Source organism: Halyomorpha halys, unplaced genomic scaffold, assembly GCF_000696795.3.
Source record: "Halyomorpha halys isolate HHAL.00 unplaced genomic scaffold, Hhal_1.1 Scaffold1061.1, whole genome shotgun sequence".
Taxonomy (NCBI): Eukaryota; Metazoa; Arthropoda; class Insecta; order Hemiptera; family Pentatomidae; genus Halyomorpha; species Halyomorpha halys.
The window spans coordinates 17475-42982 of record NW_027108576.1 but is presented as its reverse complement, the minus strand read 5'-3'; the positions used below and the strand labels follow the sequence as shown (position 1 = coordinate 42982).

The 25508-nt window shown below is 30.0% G+C and overlaps 2 protein-coding genes across 5 annotated transcripts in view; one reads left to right on the top strand and one right to left on the bottom strand.

The window, feature by feature from the left end:
* Window positions 1-9806, bottom strand: part of Mic26-27 (MICOS subunit 26/27) — a 15247-nt gene extending 5441 nt beyond the window's left edge. Inside the window, exons 1-5 of one of the 4 annotated variants that reach the window (XM_014432459.3) lie at window positions 9482-9806; window positions 4370-4524; window positions 4130-4290; window positions 1931-2176; window positions 117-277 (exon numbers count right to left, since the gene is read on the bottom strand). In XM_014432459.3, coding sequence (XP_014287945.1) covers window positions 117-277; window positions 1931-2176; window positions 4130-4290; window positions 4370-4524; window positions 9482-9706 — 948 coding nt within the window. In that variant the 5' untranslated portion in view covers window positions 9707-9806. Of the gene's footprint in view, window positions 1-116; window positions 278-1930; window positions 2177-4129; window positions 4291-4369; window positions 4525-6383; window positions 6565-9481 lie in introns of those variants that run through there. The other 3 variants (XM_014432463.3, XM_014432460.2, XM_014432462.2) reach the window with 3 other exon arrangements.
* A 3732-nt stretch (window positions 9807-13538) lies between these two features.
* On the top strand, window positions 13539-24145 carry LOC106688141 (beta-catenin-like protein 1). Its single transcript, XM_014432466.3, has 11 exons — window positions 13539-13696; window positions 14506-14733; window positions 14853-14959; window positions 15737-15908; window positions 16923-17082; window positions 18212-18435; window positions 19916-20064; window positions 20953-21134; window positions 22153-22325; window positions 23526-23718; window positions 23935-24145. The coding sequence occupies exons 1-11, from the start codon at window positions 13667-13669 to the stop codon at window positions 24021-24023; spliced, it is 1707 nt and encodes a 568-aa protein (XP_014287952.1). The 5' UTR covers window positions 13539-13666; the 3' UTR covers window positions 24024-24145.
* The last annotated feature ends 1363 nt before the right edge of the window (window positions 24146-25508 follow it).

The following is a 25508-nucleotide window of genomic DNA, read 5'->3' as shown; positions in this document are numbered from 1 at the left end:
CCAGAAGGAAAAAGGATATATAATAACCCAACAGCATGCAATCAAATTATTGTAAGAAACAAACAAAAGCAAAAGAACTTCATAAGCAATGAGGAATCATCTAAGAAACAATCTACCTCATCTTCCCCTGGAAGGGGAATGTGAACAGGAGTCACCGTAGGAGGGAGTAGATGTTCAGCAGATGGAACAGCCTCGGGGGGAGGGTGAGGAGAATCACTGACGAGAAAGTGACCCAAAGAAAGGGGCGGCAATTGATATCCCGTCAAATCCCGGCTCACTGCATTAATTAGGAATCATATATTTTCTAAAAATTCTTTTTAACATAAATGATTTTTCCTTACAACCACTAAAAATTTGTATACAATACATATAGAAGTAGAGAAATTAAATTAACCAGAACTCAATTTTGAAGAATATTATGAAATGCAAGCGAAAAATTTGGATGGAAAATTGTGAATTACTTTGATTTTTTTTTTAGTTTGAATTAATATTTATCAACATTATCATATCAAGAGTGAGCATATGTATAATTATAACTGAAATTATTTAGTTTGATGTAAGTAGTAGAGTAATAAATAAAAAAACTAATTATAAATTAAATAGTTTAGATTTCAATTGAATTTAAAATATATAAAAAAGTTATTATCACAGATTTAGGTGATACAGAACTAACACATAATGAAATTGAATTCGAAAATGAAAAGAATTGATCCTGAAAACATAATAGGATTTATATTGCCACTTAATCATCTCTAACAAGACCGAGACTAGAGTTCAGCAAGCAAAAGAATATAATAAAAAATAACAGAATATACAACAATGACATAAAGATTGGAACAAATAAATTCTAAAAATAATATGAGTAATTATCACACAACTTAAATTAGTTAACAGAGTTACTAAAGTAAGACAAATAAAATTAATTTAAAGATATCATAAAATATAACTATATCAATAAAATGAGGGTATGAAATATTTTTAAACATGATGCTGTTGTAAAGCATAAATGTAAAATTGCGTGATGGGTTCAGTCCTTATATTATCCACAGCTTAATATATCTAAAATTATTCTGGCAAAAATAGTTTATTTTTGTAATGTAGAACAAACCAAAAATATTAAAAGTCTTCACAAATCTTTTCATAATGTTGGTTAGGAATAAATAAGCAGCTAAGATAATATCTGTTGTGTGACAAAGTAAAATTGGTAGCTATTTAAAAAAAAATGTTCCAATTACATGCATTAAAGTTTCTTAACATAAATATAAATATAATTACTAAATCATAAGACTATAGACAGATTCCACCTTTATTCCCACACAATTTGATTATTAAATTTTCATTTTTCAGTAATATTAACTACCCTTGTTCCCAATTAACTTATTTTTACTATTTTTCTCCCTAATATAAAACATATTTAGTCATCTGCCAACATACTAAGTATCAATTTAGCCATTCCAAAATCAACTCAAATACAGGTGATTTGGGATTTAGAAAAGAAACATCTTTTTGTTACAGGTAGACTATTTTTGGAGTAACTTCTCATCGATATTTTTCGTTTAGTGATGTTCCTTTAAAAAATCGAGAATGTTCTTACTCTTCTAAAAGGAATATTATTTAGGTATATATAACCTCTTCACAGGTTTGTATATAGTCCTTTTTATGAATAATATTGTGAAAAAATAAGGTTTATATGAGCACCTTCTGAGGAATATACAACAAAGGATTGAGCTACTTTTAAATAAGACTGGTTTGGAAATGTATAATTCATCCTTAGACGAGTTCTTTCCAAGAAAAGAATTTCTATTGCAGATAACCAACACAATATTTTCGATTTATTCTTGTGAGATAACCCATAATCATAAACTTCAGGGATAACAAAATTAAAAACCATATAAATATAAATAAGAAATATAACAAGAATATTTTTTACCTCCATTTAAGAAATGGTATGCGATCATGGAATACATCCTAGCTTGTTCATAAACAAACCTGCTATATTCCTGCGCTTCACGTGGATAGCACAAAGCTGCCATTGTACCTGCTCCTATAGTTGTGTACAGCAATCGCCGAAACATTCCTTTCCTTAAGCCATATACAAATCCTGTAAGGCCACCAATACCAATGGCTCCCATCCGAGGGGCAAAATTTTCTTCTTTACGAAGGAAATGTAACCCCTCTGTAATGAAAAAAAAAATCTATTAAAGAATGAAATAATAAATTTGTGTTATTTTATAACCCAATAAAACCTGAAAACAGAAATTACTAAAATAAATACACATGTAAACCTTTTAATATAAGAATAATAGTATACTTTCCCAAATTCAAAGTACTGGAATAATAAGATGTATTTGTACTTCAGAGAATATACAGCTCTTGGTTTCTCTTCTATAAATTCCATTAACCCAAAATACTTAAAACTGTCATAATTTTATCTATAAAACCATTTATTTCTCCTGCATAATTTTTATTTAAATCTATAGGTAAGGTTTAAATAAGGTTGAGTTTTTTTTTTTCTTTTATGAATGTAGACAAAAAAATAATTACAGAATACATGATCATAAAAAAAAAATAAGGCATCTATTGAGGTCAAATTATGAAAACAACAGCATTGTGGCAATAAAAGAAACCTCTTTGTATGTTTAATCTTATTACTTAAATTTAATCTTATGTTTTACCTTAATTTGATTAATAATAAAAATTATTTTATGGGTTGGAATTAGGAAATAAAACACTATCCCAACTCATTCAGTTTTTTTTTTTTTTAACTAAGTTTATTAATTTTACTGTCATGGATCAATATCATGATCCTTGTTTAATTTAAAAATTGTCTTTCTATGGTTTTCTATAACTTTACTGAAATTTTTTAAATATTAATCTGGTTACATATTTTCAAATAAGATAATTTATAATGGCACTATTTATCTCTTAATTTCTATTAAGAAACCTAATATAGTTGCATCAAAACGGGGAGAATAAGATAGATGGGCCATGTTTATCGCATGGATCACATAAGACTCTCTAAACAAATAATGGAAAGATGTCCAGAAGGAAAAAGGGGAAGAGGCAGGCCTAGAGTACAATGGACGGACGATGTGGAGGAAGACTTAAAGTCACTTGGAGTGAGACATTGGAGAGGAACGGCAGGAGAGCTTTATGAATGGAGGAAAATTGTAGAGGAGGAACAAGGTCCTTCAAGGGCCATAGCGCCAAAAGAACCAATAACTATTAATTAATTGGACAGGAGTAGGTATTATCCATAAAAATAACATGGTTCTAATTGGTTAAATGTTGTTATCCAGAGTAGTGATGCTCCTACTACTTTTTTTTTTTTTCAACCTTCTCCTACCTAACTATGCAGTAAGCAGTGTTATGTTAAATTCTGAAATAAACAGGCTTCAAAACATTAAAATTAACTGGAAGGCAATTATCGATCCACCAATAAATAAAAACAGAAAGAAGAAGGAATAAATCCATCAATATTTGAATATTAACTAGATTTCACTTTACTATCTTGATATCAGTTTTAAGATGAAAGAAATTTAGAAATAATTACATTCTATAACTGTACAAAAGTGGAGGTTAAATGACTTCAATCAATTATGTTAAAATGATAACATTTCTAGCACTATGAGGTAAAGACTAAATGTGAGGAAGTAAATTAAAATTTTGTGTAATTACTAAATTACTTGGAAGATAACTAGTTGACTGTATATAATTAATTGAAGATGGTAAGGTGGAATTGAAAAAAAGGGTACTCAAAATGGCAAAAAATGAGAGTAAATAGTTAAAAAAAAGAAAGTTTTTCGGCTGTTTAAAGTAAATTTTTTTAACCAGCAGACCTTCAGTAAATTATTTTATTTAAATTCTCTAATTTTTTGTCATTTAATCTCTTTCAGTGCTACATAAAGAATCAATTTTCAATAGTTACCAGAATAGTATATGAATAATTAGCTTTGGATAGAATAATGTATCCCACATACCTTAAACGAGCAACAAAATAACATCTAATGAAGAGTTAATAACACAATTAACTCACTTTTATGTTTCCCAAACACAAATGAATACAATATGATCTTTAGGGATGGAGGTTTTTTAAAATATATTAAAATTTCAAATATGTTATTGTTACCATTTGCACTTCCAATTACATGACTCAAAGCTTCAGCTAGTTCCCCCTTGATAACTTTTGTTTGATCCATTAGAAGCCACAGCTCTTTTCGAACACATGTTATAGTCTCTTCCAGCACACCTTTATCCTCAATACTATCAGCTGAAGCTTTCTTCTGAAGACTATAAGCCATAATATTAACTGAATATTTTGAAAAAAGGTATAACATACCATTTAAAACAATCTTTAGAAAATACTTACCAATGCGAACATTGTTTATCATCACCATATAAGGGGAGGTCACCGGGCCTTACAAGGGCCCTATTTGGATCACATTCCAATTCCTTTCCTTTTGCATGAACAATACTCAGTGCACAAACTCCACCCGAAAATGGAAGCCAAATTCTTCTTAAGATCTAAAAGAAAAAAACTATATACAACAGAACTTCCTAAATAAATGCACATAACAATATTTTCTAATAGTAGTGGTTCCCAACAGGACCTTAAGTTGCCGATGAGAATCTTGGGTTGGGCCACGGGAATGAACAGCAACACATATTTTGTAACACTTTATTTTTGGCACTATTTAATTAATTATCTTTCCTGATGTTTGGGTGATAGCTAAAAGGTTTTAATAAGTAAATGCGTGATAAAAGTGATTTCTTTATTTCCTGTATTCATTGGTTGTTATCTTGTTCTGTTCTTAGCCCTGATGAAGGCTAGAAATTCTGGCAGAAACGTTGGCACGATTAAATAAGTTCCTTCAACTTATTTGTGTTTTATTTTGACCACACACCTCCAACCATCTTCTCCTCCTATAAGTCATCCACGGTCGACTATCTCTAGACATAATCATGATAAAAGTGACTTAAAACAATTTTTAGCAACCTCATTTTCAAATATTTCCGTGGGGAACGAACCCCCTTTAGCCTCAAGTTAGGAGTAAAGATGGGATGCACCTGGTTCAATTTCTTGTTTGATAATTCACAGACTTCTATGGGTTGGGAACCACTGCCTAAAAGATTATAACCAAATATTAATTTGATGTAATCAAAAGGAGATTCATCTCGAAATTTTGAAAAAAAAAATATGTTTCTTTTTAACATTTTTATGTCTTTATAAGTATAGTGAATTCTTACGATTAAAAAAATGCTATTGCAATAAACTCACTGGTAGAAAACAAAAAACCTTCCTCTGGAGTCAAGAATTTTTTTTGAAGTAGCATAGTGAGGGAAGTCAACTGCTGTGATCTAATTAAAACAGCTATAGTAGCATATACAAAACTATAACATCTCAAAACTGGGTTTAAATCACACTTGTGTGCTATAACTAAATAATATTTGTAAGGAGACATCAAAGAAGAAAAAGATATTTTTACAACAGAAAGACATTAGGTAACAAAGTAGATCAAGTGGTCTCAATAAGTTTGATGTTTCCACACACACATCTCTGACAAGAATGATCTTAGATTACCTCCTTAAAATAATATTTTTAGAAACTGATCTAAAATATAACTTCCAGGTTATAACTTAACTTGTTAGCCAATAGGCCAAATGCTAGGTTCTTTTTTATAGCTTGCAAATTAGGATGTGAATGAATAGAAAAATAATTTAAGTTTATTTATGACCCTATGTGGTTTATGCTATTGTTTCTTTGACAGGTGACAGACCCCTTAGTTTTTGTAGCAAAGTTTTTAGGAAAATAAAAATTTAATTCATAAAGGTATTATTCATAGTCTTTCTCTAATTACTACATAAAATTTAAAAAAATTATGATGGTGACTAGTAAAAGACAAAATTTTTGCTTCATAACCAATAGGTTAGTTAGTGATAACATGTAGGTCTACAGAATGATAACAGGAAAATGAAAATTTGAACTTTTATTTTCAGCAATCAAGACATTCATTATTATGCATAATTGTGGTTACTTCAAAAAGGCTTAGTTATAGTTAAATATGCTTTTAAGACGAGATAACATAATTAGATAAAATAAAGATGAGACCTTAAGAGTTCTATCCTCAGACAAAATGACAATAATCAATTTGAGGACACAATCATCCCAGACAGAACTGGTGAGCCACTTTGTGAAAAATTGTGTGGTTTATTAAAAAAATAATGCATAGACATCATAGGACCAGGTAAAGGGTAAGGTTATGATTAGAAAAAATTACAACAGAAATCTTTTAACTAGATTGTCAAAACTAGTAGATTTATACATATTGATAGTGTTCGATAATTTTTAGCATACATTCAAGAAATATAAGAATCAACCAAACCATTGTCGCCGGCTGGCTTGCACTCCGTGGTCGCACCTCAACTTGATTTCGTATTGACTTAGAATTACTGAATGATAAATGTTAAAATGTTTACTATTCATTTCCAGATTAACTACTGCGACAGGCTTTTGTTTTTTAGGTAAATAACCGGGTATGGTGTATCGCTTTTATTTGAAAGTAAAAACACATTTCATAACCAACGATAAGTTCAATAAAAAATGTATTAGTATAATGTTCTACCAATTTCATTCTAAAATTTATATATTTCAAAAACACAAAACATTTAAGTAGAGATTATTATATTTTTAGATAAAACATATTATCTTTAATCATGATATATTTTAATTGGATTATTTTATTTAACCTGTAAAACAAAATAATACATTACTGGCAAGATAAAAAGGGAATGTTTTAAGATTTATTCAGTTAATCCTATTTATTCCACAAAAAAAAATAACAAAGAAATTTGATTAGGCTAAACTGCAAATAGTTATATAACGCAGCCAGCATAGGTTAAAAGAACTCAAATGAGGAGGTTGGTGGAACAGTGGTAAGGTACTATGCCTCTATCTCCAACTGCTTGGGTTCAAATTCTGTTGTGGTAGGTAATTATTTTCTGTTACACTGTAACTGTGTGTCAACCCTGCAGGTTATGGAGCACTCCTGATGAAATGAAAAATCTTCAGAAAAACCTGACGGTTGAGCGAGATCTTCAAATAAATCACCTATTTTAACCGTTGTTCTAAAACCAGTGCTTCCTTACAAAGTACTGCACCCATGACTCTTAATGGGTCGCAGCGGTTCACATAATTATTATAAAAAACTTAAAAGTGGCAGAGCCCATGGAACCTTAGTGGAACAGAACTGGTTTGTAAAATATGACCTTTTTTTCGAGTCGGAATGAATTAAATTAATTAAGGGTAGGATCACGAACAGTGAGAGGATGAAATTACTAGCTGCGTGACATTTTACTCAAGGCCTGCCATCCAAACACAGTAAATGAAATGGAGCAACCAGGGCGGCACAGTGAAACCAAAGATTATAGGGTAAATTATACAGGAATCCCAGCACAAGTTTTCCTAGATCCCCGACAAATTATCCAATAAAACCCAACCTCCACAATAATAATTTATGCAAAAAAACATAATGGAATATTATTGATTGACCGTGTGCATAGATGAATGGAATATGTACCACATATTCCATTCAAAAAAACATAATTTGAGGATGTTGCATAATTATTGTATTATGTAATAATTTTTTTTAACAGTTTTAATATTTTAAAATATATAAGTAACACCTGATTGGTGGGACTCCAACTGACCTCCCCTGGCTGTAATGGATCTGGGTGACTTACACTACTCTTCTTCAAAGCGGAAGTAAAGTCAAAAAGTGAGGGTTTGGTCACGCCTCAAGGTCTTAAATTTAAATTACTCAACCTAACGTTTTGTAGAAATGGCCTCCATTGTAATATAAACTCATGGAAGGCAGCCATTGATCGGCTCCTAATCCATGCCACGCCCTTGAAGTTTATTATAGGCCTGTCTTTTTAGCTTCACTTTTCCTGGCAGCTTTCTCCCCTCCATTATACTTCTTCCACCAAGGTGTGACGTGACAAAAAGAACTAAAAATATCATAACGTATTTGATGATGTAAAGAACCAACCTCGAGACTTATTGAATAAACCTTACATTTCATTCTCTTACATTGCCGTGTTTGAAAAAATAAGATGTTCAAAGGTGAGGTGAGGCAAGATTTTCTCATTACATCTTAATTCAATTTTTTTTTCAAGAAATATAAGAATCAACCGAACCATTATTGCCGTTAGGCTTCCATTCTGTAGTTGCACCTCGACTTGATTTCTTTTTAACTCAGACTACAAATGTAGGAAAAACTGAGAGTTGTTTCGTCTAAACAAGAAAATTATTTCCTCTTCCAAAAATAAAGAGACTAAAATGGTTTGGCCATATTATGAGGATGAGGAAGGTCAGGAGGATGTGCGTGAGTGTCTATCGGTGGTAGACCGAATGGGTGATTGAGAGACATTGCGTGAGGCAGGATGATCTCTGAGGCAACCGAGGAACCCTCATACCCATGGGCAGCTTCATGCAGGACATATTATCGTATTTTCTTTACATAAAAATCAAGAAAAACTAACACTAATTTATTAATCAATAAATTAATTATTAGTATTACTTCTGATGCTTCTTTTTTGTGAATCTGTCCTGGAATATCAATGTTTGTAGGAAATAAAAATGATTTAATTCATATCAACAGTCCATCGAATCTACTAATAATTATTTTATAACTCAAGAAATGAACGTAGAAGTGGAAGAGAAAGTAGTATTTCATTTAGAAATCATCCACACTGTAGACATGTTGCACTGTGTGTTTACCGTATCATCTAGTATTGCATTCTTAAGAATAACTATACACATTTGATCTTGCAAAGAGTCCAAAACGCCGATTCGTCTACCTAGTGACTATAGATAAATTTCTAAACGACATCCCTGAGACCATAACCGTGCATACTGGGGTGGAAATAGCTTTACGTTCAAAGAAACAGAATTCACTTTTTGTTATTTTCGGCAATAGGGTATTAACTACGTAAAATTTACGTATGCTCTAGGAGCTTGGATAAACCTCCAAATGATTCTTTTCAGTTGATGTCGGTTCTAATTTCTGATCAGTTAGATCAACAATAGAACATACTTAACGTTCTAAAGCCGTCTCCAACTTCAACTGCTAGCCAAAACGTTTACTGGGCTTACCCAAAATTATTTATTTTGACAGGTGTCTAACTAAAGCAGTCATAATAATAATATAGTTTGTAAGCCATATAATAGAGGTTTTAAACATGCGCAGTTGAAGGAGGAGGTGTGAGGAGGCTTCAGAGTAAAATAATACGGTCGACGAGTTAAACCTAAGTACCCAAAATTCATATAAACAAACTAATTACAGTAAGTAATAGGTAAAATAACTTTGTTTTACTTACTTATTCATCTTTAATTGTGAGTGTGTACACATACACATTTAAATATAAAATTATGAATATATTTTTTTAAATTCTAGTATCCATTAAATAATTTGTTACTTACATAAATTAAAATCATCCCTAGAGTAAGAAACGGTTTGTATTCGCAAGTAGTATCGGAGTCACATATTCGTGGTAAATTACACCTACAGCTCCATATGACAGGTTGGATTATAGGAGAGAGGAAAGGAAATAAGCACCTTTCTTTTGCTTTCGTTCTTACTGGTCCATAATTTCCTTTAACATTGTCTCCCTTTGTCTTGCAGACAGGAGTAGCACCGAGACTCATTCTTATATCATTTTATGGCTTTATTTAATTTTTTTCAATTTAATATTTAATGGTTTCAAAGGTAATGAAAATTATTAATGTAATTTTGAATGTGTATGCACATGCAAAGTTCACTTATTATATTTTTTTAACCATATGAATTATACTTTATGGATAAAATAAATTTAAAAAAAGAAAATTTACATTGATTCAAAATTTTATTTTGTTAAATGGATTGGATAAAACAATGAAATCTCAGCTAGAAAGCGGTCAAGAGAGCTTAGTTTTCATGATAAGTAATAATAAATTTAGTACTCCAGTACTCAGTACTAATCTTTCCCTCCTCTACGACACAACCCCTGATGAAGACCTGAAACTCAGGTCGAAACGTCGGCATAAAATAAATAAATATGGTTTTGTTTATTTATGTTGTTCTTTGCTGACCGCACCCCCCGACAAATTTCTTCAAGGAATAATAAATTTATGTGAATGATGGTATGCTTCATCACAGAAGCTTAAACAGTTAAACCACATACTACTTAAAGAAGAGTTCTAGTATGATCAGGAAAATGTAGGTTTGACTTAAAGCAGTATTGCCATCGTGAATAATATAGAAATTGGCGTTTTGAAAAGTACTAGAATTAATTCAATCTCAAAGTATGGTAGTAAGTGAATGTTGTGTGATGCGCTCAACAAATTTTTTTTCAGTGTACTTTTTTTTTTTTTTTGTTTCTAATCCTGTTGGATACTTGGTGATATTGTTTAGTGACACCAGCTTCTCTCTTGGCTCTGAATAATTTTAACCTCATAAAAAGGAAATCACTAGTTCATTTTTTTTTTTTTTTGCTGTGTTATACTATAGTTGCCACTCTTTCACAATCAGAAAGATCATTCTCTTTTTTCTCAAAAACATCAGTACTGAACGAAATTTTTTGTTTGCCGAAAAGAAAGGATTTGCATTTGATGACACAATAGGAGGAATATTTTCATCGTGGGTCACTTTAATTATGGGTCAAAGATCGGTAATACTTCATTTTCAATCTCAAACATCATGGAAAAAAAAAAATTAAATTCTGAGATGGAGATTGAAGCTAGCACTATATTCCTATGACATCGTTTAGTAACAAGATTGAGAAAATGTTGTGTAGGTGCTTTCTCAAGAACCTCACGTTCATTGTCAGTAAAGTAAGCAGTTAGTCTAAATCAACTACATAGCGACGTTGGAGATCCGAGGAAAACAATAATGTTACAACCGGTAAAATGCAAGAACCAACGGTATATGCTGGAAGACGTACAGAGAACAATTTCCTCATATCTAGTTTGCACTGAAGTCAAACCTTGATTTGAACTGAAGCCACCGACCAGTGTTCCTTGTGAAAGACTTAATCTTGACTTTAAAGGATTCTTGATGATTTTAAAGGATCCGTCCAATACTAGAAACAGGTGCATACTGACCTTTGTAGATGAATACTCGAGGTTTCCATTTGCAATACCATGCCTGCATTTACAGTGGTGAAGAATTTAGCTTTTATATTTTCAGTCTTCGTCATACCAGTATTTACAAATCGGACCAAAAATCAAGCTTTAAGTCAGATGAAGTTAAAAACTATTTAGTTTCTCAAGATATTGCTGTTCAATCACCCATATCCCTATTCCCTAGGAGGGGATTCTCAAGTGGAAAGTTACAATATTTGGAGAACTATCTCACTTATCTTGAGATCTAAAAATCTTACCAATGGAAAACCGTTATACCAGAAGAACTCCATTCAATGCATCATCTTTTGTGTACTTTCAAGAACTTTTTTTGTGGTCTTTCTATGAGATTTCAAAACCAAATTAGCTGTCCAGGATAGGTTGGAAAATAGAATATAGTAACCAGTTCGAGCCAATAGATGGAAACTCGATTGATAGAAGCAAATTCCAACTATATGAGAAGTAATAACCCAGATAGAAAAGAAGCTCTAGTGTTGACAAACCATGTCGTAGCTCCTCCTACTCAATAATTGGTTGATTAAAGGAAGGATCAGTTTGATTGAAATTTAACCGGACCTGAAGAACGGATTGGTGAAATCAATTTGTCAGAAAGAATATCGGTACGCGAACCGACTAATGATGTAGAATGTGTTCATGAAATCAAGGAACGAGAGCTGATCGCACCCGAAACGACAAATTCACTAACAAGAGAATTTTTCATTGGACTTTCCCTTGATGATCGTCTAGAACAAGAAAAGCAACAGGTTAACTGGAAGAATTTGTAACAAAATAATATATGAGATGAATGTTGGATAGTTAAATCTATACTTAAATCAACAAATTTGCAATGTGATTTGTACTTTATAAATATTTAGTTTTATTCAAATAAAGCCTTTCTATACGAGGTCATAGGTCTCTCATTACAATTAAAATGAAATTGCAACATAGTAGTGTTTAATAAAGGCTTAAGTATTCAAATAAAAAAAAAGCTTCAAACTATCTAATACGTCACAATTAATTGGGAAATGTGTTTAACTGCGTATTAATAGCTGTCTCAGTTGTCGACAGGTGATAAAACTTTTTTGAAGTCGATGAACTTTATCAACCCAATCATTTAATGCATACCTTCCCCATTTCTGGTTCATTGTTTCATGTTTTGTATTCGTGTTTCTTAAGTACGAATGGTCAAGTATGGATCGACTTGTAACGACATATAGTTACGATCGCGCTCTAGTGTTAACCGTTAGTTAGCTCTAGCTTTATCACCGCACCTGTTTCTCCCTAGAGGAGGATTGCCTAAGCTCATTGAGTCGGTCTTTATTGACGACTTTAAGCAGGGAAATATCATGTTATATCATTACTTATTACCGTTGCTTTTGTTTTGTTTACCCTCTACCTGGTCATTTATGGCGTACGGGGTGACTATCCTAAAGCAGTAGTTCCCAATCCATAGAGTTGGTGGACTACTATGCTGGAAATAGAGCCATATGCACCCCAAATCCACTTCCAATTTGGTACAAAGGGAGATCCCTCTTGGAAAATATTTAATATTAGGTTGCTTGAAAGTGCATTTTTGTGCACTTTCAATGTGCTTTTAACTGTTGTAACCTTCTAGCTGACACACACACAACAAATCATACAAAAAAATTTTGTTGCCGAACCCTCCTGCGACCCGACCTAAGTCTCTCACCACCCACCTATGGACCATCCTGTTTTACTGGTTACCAACGTATTCCAGCCAAAGTGCAAAGGTATAGGCTCATTCTGTGGCTTCTTCACGATATAAATTTCAACCCAACCAAAGCGGATTCCGTAAAGCTTTAGTGGGAGTATAGAATATCCTCCGGGGCATATCTTATGACTAGAAATTCGGTCTCCCTTTGCGTCCCTTCTGGGCTCTATCAGGATGACTACATGATTCTCAAGTATTTTTAGAGTTTTTTTTTATTGTCATTCCAACACCTTTTCCTACAAGATCTGAGGAGTGGTCTGATCTCTCAGGCTTGTTATTCCACGAAGTCTAGAAACTATTACCGTCTGGTTGTGTATCCTATTCTTCCCGAATTACTGGATACTAATTCCCCACAGCAGCAGTCTACACTTTCCCTTTTTGTATAATTTGCTCTAAATATAATATATACGCCAATTAAATTATTTAAATAATAATGGCTACTCCGGATTGACTACTAGATGGCATTAATCCCGAATTTCAAAAATATTACCTTTTTTCGCCTGCATCCTACATATTCCATCTCCAGTTGTTATTTTCCAAGAGTTCGATTGATGCGATCATCAAATAATATAGTGGTTGTAAAGTATGTTTTTAAAATTTATTTATAAAACATTTTCTTAAGTTTTTGCAACGATGTTTTTGTTGAATAATAGTTCCTTGTTAAAATGCCTTTTAGAAAAGGTAACAGTTGAAAGTTTGATACAGTAAACAAAGATTTGTATAGTTCAGGTTATCTACAATTTTTTACTGATAAATTATTTAATTTTTTCTCTGCAATGGATGTCGGGGAGCTCCTTTCATTTAAGGTAATATTTTGCTAAATTTAATAAAATTTTAATTATAATGCACCCTTATGAATCTAAGGTGATCCATTATCTCATTACTTATTAAAACTATATTTGGTTAATATCTGTACATGTTACTATAAATTACATGGTGTTTATAAGTATATACTAAAATGTTTCTCACATCAATGTATATTTGGATAACTAAAAAGTGTGTGTATTATGTTAGTGATAAGTTACCAAACTGGTGAAGTCAATTTTTTTTTTTTTAATTTTTTCCTTTCCTTATTATTGTATCTCAGTGAACTACTACCTAGCATATTTTATACTAGAAATTCACACTTTTCTACACGAACTGAAATTCTTTGACTTATGTATGACACTCTTTTGTTCAAATAAAATTGAACCTTCTTATTATATCATCCTAAACCACTGTTTTTGGCCTACTTATTTGGCACATTTCTATTTATACTTGTATGCAATGTGAATAAAAACATTAAAATTACTTAAATGAAAAGGAATACCCAATAAAACTGATATGTGAGCATAATGCTCCTATATGAAACATTTTTTCCAATGAAAAGACATGATCAGCAATGATTAATGTATATTTTGCCTCTTCCTCTGTTATGAACCTAGTCTCTTATGACCTTTAGATTGTCTTTTTAATTAAAAATCCCTTATTTTCTTGTTTTATCTGTGAGAGGGGGGGTTTTGGGTATATTAACAAAATAATTTTATATTTGATGTATGAGTTAGACCTAATGAAGTATAGTGATTCAGTAAATTTGGAACTAATATACATATACTTTTTTTATTATTACAAATAGCCTGTCAGTACCCCTAAGCGGCATGCTCCTGGAGATTTGGATGAAGATGAAGAAGAACAAGATTATAGTAAACAAAAAAAACTTAAAAAGCTAATGAAGTTGAACAAGATCGCAGAAGCTGAGAAAGCTGAACAAGAAAGATTAGAGCGTTTGGAGAAGGAACGTACGCGAAAAGAAGAAGAACAGGATATGATACTGAAATTGGTGGAAAGTAGTGAACCACAAGAAGTAAGGGAGCTCCATTAAATCTCATAAACATTAAGAATAATAATTTTTAAAATATATATCATTCACATATTCTATCTTGGTTTTCCTAGCTAACTAATATTATTTTTTATTTTTTTTAGGATGATATTTTAAATGAAAATACCTTAAAACGTATGCTTCTGTTATTCGAGAAAAGAGCTCTTAAAAATCAAGAAATGAGGATAAAGTTTCCAGATTCTCCCGAAAAGTTAGTCTTTAAAATATTTTTAATATTTATTAACTCTTTACTGACTAGGTGTTTATTTTGAATTATATTATTTCTTTGGCAATAAATAAATAACAAGTTTGTCTGAATTTGTGGCCGACCCATTGGGTGCCGGTTTTTGGGCTTAAATCAAAGGGCGCACCCACATATTTGTGTTAAATTAGCCTTGTTTTAAAGCTGCCAACTAATAAATATTTGTGCTCTTCATGTTGTAATTATTTTAAAAAAATTCTCTAACCTTTGGATTCAATCATTAACTCAAGTTTAAGATTGTATACTTTACAAGTCTTTTGATTGATCTAAATAATTTTTTCCTTAATTAACTTTAGTGGTCTATTTTTATTAAACGCAGTACAAATATAGGTTGATGAAGACATACGTTTAGGTAAGTAAATTAATAAATATCTGATTAAAACTCTAGAATAAAAGTTAAATTTATAAGTTATAAAGCACTAATTCTATGATTTTTTTTATCATCTACCTTTTATTTTGCTGGTATTATGTTTCCTTTCTTCTTGTCTATTTTTGTTTTGTTCCTTTTTTATAATGAAAAGAGTGTAAATAAAAAGTAATAGCCAACAAAAAATTACGGTTACACACAAGCGTGTGGATATCGATGTTTGTTGCTTCCTTTGTTTACCAATTCGTACGATTTTTGGATTTGTTACAGTGGCAAACATGTAGATTTTCATAATAATATTCGATTTGTTGTCCTCTATTTACATTTTTTTTTGTTTTAATGATTGATTGTGTTAAAAGGTTTATGGAATCAGAGGTTGAATTACATGAGACTATACAAGAAATGCATGCTATTGCAACTGTTCCCGATTTATATCCAATCATGGTTCAGCTCAACTCTATACCTTCATTACTCGAACTTCTTTCTCATGAAAATTCTGATATTTCGGTTGCTGTAGTAGATCTTTTGCAAGTAAGTATGCTGCATTTATAAATCTTTATTCCTTTAACCAGCAAAATTTAACTGAACCTTCTGTTAGGGAAAGTCGTTTTATCATGATCTATACATTATGTTATTAGTGTAGCACTATATTAAATGCAGTTGTGACATCTAAATAGAATACCCTAAATTCGCTGTCACCATCTGCTTTGCCTACATGTTGTCAGAGATGTGACAGGTTATTTCAAAACAATTTTAGCTATCTGGTGATCATTTAAAATCTCATCCCACTCAGGCTGCAGCACTAACTAATTATTACAAGAACATGCACTACAGTACTCATACTAGTGGAAGTAGGAGTAACTAATCTGGCAAGTTGGCCTACTGGTCCTTTTTGCCTGTATAAAGGAAAACCAGTGGAATAATAGTTATTTATTCCATGCTATTGCTATTATACTATCACACTTATACCTATTATTCCTCTTGTCATACCTCATGGTTTTGGGGGATCATGGATGAAGGGATGACCATTAATGGAGAAAGCCCTAGGTTCTGGGATTCTTCTGGCCAGAAGACTTACCTCAGTTACATGTAATGATTGTGTTATAATGGTCGTCGGTGGACGTCTAACACCAAACACATAATTAGTAAATATTTGTATTTACTCCTCATCTGGTCTCTCTCAAAACTGAAATTTTATTTGATACAACATTATTTAATTTTTTTTTTTTTTATGGTTAAAAGTACTTAAATACATCATAACCTTTCAAACATTTTGAAAACAATTAAAAACTTGAATGTGTCTTTTACAAAAATGTAGTGAACACACAATGATTGCACTAAAAACTTTCTTATGACAAAAGAAACTCAATCTTGTATTTCATTGGTTCAGTTTCCTTTTTTATTTCTTCATTCATTGTTTAAATTCTTGTAATAGTTTTGAAAGAATTTATTCTAAAAGATATAATGGTTGAAAAAGAATTTTAAGTGATAATTTTCTGTCAAATACATTTTCAAACCTATTTTAACAAATTTTTGTTTTGAAAGGAATTAACTGATGTGGATATTCTAAACGAAAGTGCAGAAGGAGCAGAAGCATTAGTGGAATGTCTTCTTAGCCAACAAGCAACGTCCCTCTTGTTGCACAATCTTCAGAGATTAGATGAAAATGTTAAAGAAGAAGCCGATGGAGTGCATAACACTTTAGGTAAAAATTATTTGCATTCTTAATCTCAAGCATGTTTTTATATATTACTCACCTAGATCAAAACAATATCAACTCAAAACTTTTCTCTTGTTCCTTATTCCGCTTATTTTAAGGCTTACTGGAATGAAATTGATTACTACCTAGCATACTTCCCCAAATTGATTACCATCTGGCATACTCACCTAAATTAATAATAAAATACTGACTGCAGTTGCAACTGTAATGAGATATCTCTATTCCTTATTCTGTTTTTCATACAGAATATTTCTTGAACAATCCTCTATCCTCTATCCCTTTTGAATTGTTTGTGGACCTAGTTGCATTAACATTTTACTTTTCTTATTTTAAGTCCATTTAAAACTTTGTCTTATTTCATTTGTAGTTTCATCAAATCTAAGTCCAATTTAGTGAATAATACTTGTTGTCGTACTTTCTCTTCACACACATGAATGGTTTATTATTCAATAATTAGAGAAGGCAGCCTTCATTAACACTGAAATGACAGTTGTGTTTTTGTGAGATTGTGCCTGTTGGACTGACCTTCAATCAATGGGATTGATTACTTCCTGGTTCTTAATATGTTCAACTATATCAAATATAGTACAATTTAAACAAAGAAAAAAAATTTGGAAAATCTTAGCTACTAGTATTAGTGGAGGTATGAAGACACCAAAAGTCTTTTCCAAAGTGGGTAGTTTTCCAAGAGAGGAGCTGTAAATGATGTTGATTATAATTCTTTTTAGTATTTAATTTAAGAACTTTTTCAATCTGATATAAAACTGTTCACTGGAGTTTGTGTATTTATATGAACTAGGCTAAGGTTTTGTGAATATAAAGGTGCCAGTTTTTAATAATTAAAAATTAAATATCAAATAATTTAAACAATTATGAAAAAAATAAATCAGTTTCTATTATAATTATAAATATTTTAAAGTTTTTAATGTATTTATTTATATGGCTTATTATTTGATTTATCTAATAATAAATTTCAAAAATAATCACAGTTTTAGTGTGTATTTTGTTTAATAATTTAATGTGCCGCTATAAGAAAAGATTTGATAACCATTATTAAATTATAGATTTATTATTCCTTTACAGTTTAATCAATTGTTTCTTCTTTCTATTTTAGCTATAATTGAAAATTTAGTTGAACTTAGACCTCAGTTAGTTAGTGAAGTTGGAAAACAAGGTCTTCTTCTGTGGTTATTGAAAAGGATCAAGTCTAAATTACCAGCTGAACAAAATAAATTGTATGCTACAGAAATTCTTTCAATACTTCTGCAAAACAATAACGAAAATAAAACCCTACTTGGTGAATTAGGTGGGATAGATATCCTTCTTCAGCAACTAGCTGTAAGTTGATAATATTTACTACTACAACAAACGAATTAAATAATTTAAAAAATATAAAGAATTAGATATTGTTTAAATCGGTATCTCAGAGGTAAACTATCATAGTTACAACAGTTATTATAGTAAAAAAAAATTGAAGATGTGAACTTACATACTTGAATGCACTGAATACATTGTAACTAGATACAGAATTTAAATGCAAAACAATTTATATATATCTAATGAACTAAATACATTTCTCTTTATATATTACTGTGCTCTGCAGTTTCACCTGTGTTAAATTTGAGTTATACAAAGCTTTTTCATATAACTGTGCTACAGTTTCACCTGCATTAAATTCGAATTATACAAATCTTTTTCATACACTTGATGAGTACATGATCAAATGCATCTGATTGATAGAATAAGGTCCAAAATATATGTTGACAAACTGACTTGATAGAAAGAGTGTTCAGTTTGATAGCTGTTTTAAAAATACAAAACATAATATTTATTTATTCCACTTGGTTTAAGTTTAAAAAAACATGGAAAACAATGTTAAATTCATTGAAAATATTAAGAGTACTAACCTGTTATTAATCTCATCCAGTCACTGTGGTGTATAATACGTACCTGAAAATTTAATTATTTATTAAATGTTCAGATTCATCACTTGCAGATATTTTTAAAGAACAGGATTAAATCGACAATAAATTTTTCTTAATGTTGATAAGGTTTAATAAGTTTTATGTTTTCATTATTATTTTTATATTATCCTCTTCTATTTTATTGGCTAAAATACAATATTCCATGCAATAATTTCATAAACTTGTCAAGTTCTAGTATGAAGTCATAATGACAAAGATTACGGATACATACATATGAAAGCTTTTTATCATATGGTTATTGCTCTATTCCTATGAAACATAGCAGTATGTTATAAACATTGAAACCTTTCTCAATTAATTGTCTATCTAATGCAAAAAAAGAATTTTTTTATTCACGTTGGTAGGTCCTAAGATAAGGGTGTTTAAACTAACTCTTCAGTTCTTTATATGTGTATAGATCAGTGGTTCCCAAAGTGGGTGCCATAAGGGAATACACTTTCTCAAAATATTAAAAAAAAAATTAACTTAAAACAGCAAATATACAATGCATTCCAGCATTTACTTTTCCCTGTTTTTTCTTAATTTCCTCCATTTTTAACCGCCCTAAGGATAGTTATACTGACATTTTTATTTAGCTCAACAAGGGTGCTACATTGTGAAATTTTTTGCCAAGGTGAAAAAAGTTTAGGAACCGCTTGCAAAGATGATCAAATTCAATGTATTTATTTTTCTGTTAAGTTATTAAAAAAATATCAATTTTTACTGCATACAAATTCAATCAATTCTGATTTTAAAATTTTTAGTGTATCTTAATAGTTTAGTATTGAAATATATTTTAGTATTAAAAAGTAAACAGATTTTCGATTTAAAATTATTAAATTATTATTTTCTAGCAATACAAAAGACATGATCCTAGTACCGCTGAAGAATGCGAAATTATGGAAAATCTATTTGATTCCTTATGTTGTAGCTTGATGATTTCTTCAAATAAGGAACTTTTTTTAAAAGGTGAAGGATTGCAACTCATGAATTTGATGCTAAGGTGCCTTTATATTTTAATTATTTGATTTTGAAATTATTAACAGCTTTTACACGTTATGAAATACTATTTTGTCAATTTTATTTATTTTAAATCTATTGACTTAAGTCAATTTAAATTACCTAATTTAAAACTTCTACATCCTGAACCCCCTACTTTAAGGTAGGGGAATGTGGTAATAAAAAAAAAATTTTTTTTGTATCTAATCATTATGAAATAAAATAAAGTTATTATTAAAAAATAAATCATTATTGAATTTAACTAATATTTGAGGAGCCATGTACATTTGCATAGACTTGACATTTTTTATAATTTTATATTTCTTATTTATATATTCTTTAATAAAATTGTACATCAATGACAGTTTTTCATTGCTACAGATTTTTTTTTTTGACAGGTTTTAGTAAATGTTTTTTTCTTATCTCATAAAAGTTATAGGAAAAATTTAGAAAAAGATCATCTCATGAATAGATAATTTACATAGGAAGTGAGAAAATTTATTTTGATTGATAGTGTAATTATCTGATCAGCCTAAGCTGATATTTTGATCAGTTATTGTGAATGTATAATTAGATAATTATAAAAAGAGCAGCTGATGTGAGTGTTCTATAGCACATGGAGCTAAACAAAAGTTTTGAAATTATTTTCATGGTGACTTTAAAGAATACATTTTGGAATTAAAAGAAAAACTTGCTTTTTCTTTTAATTGCAAATTTGGAAAGAAACTTTTATAATGTTAATAAACCAAAAACTTTGGCTAATAAAAAGGACTATTTTATCATATATTTTTTTAAAGTTTCTATTATTTTAATTGTGGTAATTGAATTCTGTTAAGAAGGCTTTCATTAAGATATATTTTTTCTTTCTTAGATTAACATTTTGTAATTTTAGGGAGAAAAAGCTGAGTAGAAACGGCTCATTGAAAGTACTGAATTATGCTTTAATTGGGCCAGATGGAAAAGATAATTGTAATAAATTTGTTGATATTCTAGGCCTTCGAACCATTTTTCCTTTATTTATGAAAACCCCAAAGAAAAACAGAAAAAAAGTTTTGACAGCTGAAGAACATGAAGGTATTGTATGTTTTGTGTTAAAAGTTGTTCATTAGGACTAATATCCATATCACATATTAGTTTATAATTGATATCGTTAAGTCAATAATTTTTTTTCTATTCTATGTTCCCAAATTTTAACTAGAAAAAAAGATAATTTTGAAGTAATAATTTTTTCTTTTCATTTTATTTGATATTTTTGTCTTTTTATTTTTAATTTCTAGTATGGTACATTTAATATTTTTATAATTCCTTTTAAGTTTTTCATTTTCTTACCTACCCAAGGTATTGGAAATATGTTGATTCATGAAATTTTAATTTAATTTGTTTAACTATGTCCTATGAAATTATTTGCTTTTAACTGCTGAAGATTTTGATTTATGAAAGTTGTGGCTAAATATTTTGATTGTTATTTGGACAACTGTCTAAACATGCAATTTATGGGTTGATTAGGTTATTGTTATTACCATTATTCTTTAAAAACTTGACAATATGGGATTACTAAGTAGTTCAGGTGCCCAATTTGTCAAACCCAGCTCATAAAATAATTTTAGAAATTATATCTCACCATAATTAACATTGTAACACATTTCTGGTGGTCCTAAATCTCTCAATAAGCAGCTGCTTAATTTAATAAAGTAAGGAATTGTTTTTTTTTTTCCATCTATAACTTCTAAAAGGATAATTATATTTAAAAAGTAATGGTATAACAAATTAAATTGTGTTGATTAAGTACCATAACTTAATAATTTAGCCCTGCCACTTATTTTGTTTGTAAACCAAAAAAAAAAAAATGATCAAAAACTGTGAATCCACAATTATCTCAGAAATGCATTTTGGGTAGTCTTAAAACGGATGCTATGCTGCTAATTGTTAAAGTAAAAAAGTACCAAATTTTAGGTCCTTTTTTTTTTTTTATGCTTACATTTTATAAGTAGTGAATCTTTTTCAGTTATTGTAAAACAAGATAAAGAACATTAAACTCTGCATCTAATTTATTATTTATAATTATTATTAAATAAAATCATTTATTTTTCAGAACATGTAGTTTCAATTATCGCTTCAATGCTGCGTAATTGTCGTGGGGCTCAGAGGTCTAGGTTATTAAGTAAATTCAGTGAAAATGATCATGAAAAAGTAGACAGACTTCTGGAACTTCATTTTAAATACATGGAAAAAGTTGATGTAATAGATATAGAACTGGAAAATAGGGTAAGAATTATTTAAGTTTCGTTTTCCATCAATTATCATTATTAATTTCTACGTTTTAAGAATTATGAACTAATAAATATATTAAAATCTGTTATAACTAATAAAAGTCCGTCTAAATCTTTATTAAAAATAATATTCAAAGAAAAAGGTCAACACCTTGACATTTAGGATTTTGCACCATCCTAAGGAATGTTTTTGTATTTTTTTTTTCCATATAAGTCCTTACTTTTAAAAAACCAGCTCCCTTGCAATTCATATCTGTGGAAGAATTTCTTCATATCATACTAAAAAATTGGAAGTAGTTCAGTTCACAGGTGTTCCAATGATCTTTAGGAAACAGGATTTTTAAAAACTTCAATTAGGTATTTAAAAAAAAATATTAACATTGATTCATATATATTTTAAATTAGGTTTGTAAGAATACATATATACATGTATATATAAATATACATATCTAAAATACGAATAAAAGTTATTTTTAATTTTTATGAATTGTATATTAGAGTGGGTAAATTGCTAATTCCTTGCCCCTGTCGCTAGGTTTGAGTCCAACTGATAATTAATTATTCTGTTATATCAGCTGTTGATCAACCATACTATGGCACATCCTGGCTATGCTAACCGGAATTATTTAAGTATGGAAAATATCATTGAGTAGAACATGATCCTGGTGAAATTATCTTTGCCCAATTGCTGATCCAAAATTGTACATCCTGAACAAGTATGAAACCCAAGACCCTTCATAGGTTGTAAAAGTTACAACTTTTTTAGTTCTTACAAAATAAATTTTTAATCCTTTTTAAAATAAGGCTTCACACCTTAACAATGATTTGTTTTATTAATAATTTTTAAAATTTGCTCTATCTGTGTGTAATTAACTGAAGCTATGATCTAGAGTACTTGATTTTATAGCCTTTCTCTCACCAATAACCCTCAAATCTCAATTAATTTTTTCAAGTTCATATTTCATTTTATTAAAAATTATTTGTTATCGACTAGGTATTCTTTCTCCATGAGCTATTATTTATTTAAGTTTAGTTTAGTTGCATAACTTATTAAAACCAATATAATTAGATTAGAGGTTAACATGATCAAGTTTTGACAAATCTAGTATTCGATCACTTTTGCTAACAATCCTAAGATATGTACTTATATTCTGGCTTATTCATTTTATATTTTCCTCTTTATATTAATTTCAAGGCTAAAAAGGAGCCGTTGGATGAAGATGAGATGTATTTAAAACGCCTAGAAGGAGGTTTGTTCACCCTGCAGCTAATTGATTATATTATGTTGGAAGTGTGTGCGGGAAGCTCATCCAGTGTTAAACAACGTGTTACTCTCATACTTAATCAGCGAGGAGCTTCATTGAAAACAATTCGCCACATAATGAGAGGTTATCTAATATACTTACTAGAATAATGTTATACATACACTCATATACACTATATATATACATATAATAATACTTATATATATAAATATAAAACATCATACTTATACCTGCATGATGATTCTCTTGTAGTTACTGCAACGAACTACCATCTGCTTTTTAGGCTTAGGCCCATCAAATTGATTGTTTTTCTAGTTTTAATAATCTGAATCATTACAGAATATGCTGGTAATCTTGGAGATGAAGGAGACTCAGAATGGAAAGAACAGGAACAACAACATATTCTCCAGCTTGTTGATAAATTCTAGATGACACTGTAGATACAGTAGTTAATGAAGATTGAAATAATTATATTCCATTTGTACCTATAACTACTTGTTTTATATTTGACATTACCTGTACATAAATACATAGTCTTTTAATATTTGTATAAAGCATTTTAAATTATTCTTTATGTTAATTTATCAATGTTTTGTCATTTCATTTCAAGTGTTATGATTTTTCTGTTGTCTTATAGATAGAATCTTAAAAGAAGTGTACAAAGTTTTTATAATGTTTAAATAAAGTGATTACTTTTGAAGTTGGATTTTAATTATTTTTTTAAATCACCTACATAGAAATACATGAATGTGTAATAATATGTTTGAACGATAGATTGTTTACTTAATTTAAAATTCCACGGGATAGGAAATTTACCAGAGAAGATTTTCCTTGTTTATATATTGTTGTTTGTATACAAAAAATAAAAACAATCCCTTTCAGGGTTAATAAAGGCTCAATTTTCCTGCCTTATAAAATCATTTTGAAAATTAGTTGTGGAAACAACAAAGATATATTTGAGAGGCTGAAAAAATTTATTGGAAAAAAGTTATTTTCTTATTGTTTAACCGCAACAAAAAATAAACCTGAAGACATGCGAGGTTTCATATGGACTTGAATTAAAACAAATCACATTCTAGTGCTTTTTCCTGACTTGTCTATAGGAGAATCAATTGTGAAGGCAAGTTTACAAGAATGATTTATTTTTTTTGTTCCTTTTTTACCAGTCAATTTGTTTTGCTGAGTGAGGGGGTTTCTTCCATCATCAGAAGTCAATAATTTTATTTTTTTTTTTTCTAAGCAGCAAAATAATCTTCATCTTAGTTGTCTGGTTGAATATTCAAGAAGTCATTTAAATCAGTCTGGTCCATATCTGAAACTGTTTCATGTTCCTCAATTGACTCTTCCAATTTTTCAACATCCTCACAGTCCATTTTATTTAGATTGTTTTCTTCTGTTCCAAACATAGCCTGTTATATTTCTTCCACATCACAAAATTTTATATCCATCTTTCATCAACAAAATTACATGCAGTAGCAACTTAAAAGTGATAAATAAACAAAAATAAGGAAAATTACCCAGATATGCATGAGAACTATCAGGTCTTTTTCTTTTTAACAGTGTGCAGTATAAATAATATAGCTAATGCTAAAAATTGATTACAATGAATTGTGGTAAAAGGTGGTGGCATCGGTAATCTAAACCACTCTGCAAATCAAATTTGCTTAGATTAATAGGTTATTGTTATAATGTAGAAGGACATGAGAGGTTGCATGTATCCGTGAGTTAAGGATAAAAATATATTGAAGATTGAACACTAAAATCACTATAAGGAGAAAAAAAAAATTCCAGAAAAGGAGCCGCTGGAAATATAAGAATAGAAATACATTTTTGTGATGACAATGACAATGAAAACTTGACACTCCTCCTCTAGTTAGAATAAGTTGGTTACATATAGGAAAACCAGCCCCCTT

Excerpts from the sequence above, each read along its gene's own strand:
- LOC106688141 (XM_014432466.3), top strand. The coding sequence starts at position 13,667 with ATGGATGTCGGGGAGCTCCTTTCATTTAAG. Across the intron at positions 13,697-14,505 it reads GGGAGCTCCTTTCATTTAAG|CCTGTCAGTACCCCTAAGCG; the intron begins GTAATATTTTGC and ends TATTACAAATAG. Across the intron at positions 21,135-22,152 it reads GACAGCTGAAGAACATGAAG|AACATGTAGTTTCAATTATC; the intron begins GTATTGTATGTT and ends TTTATTTTTCAG.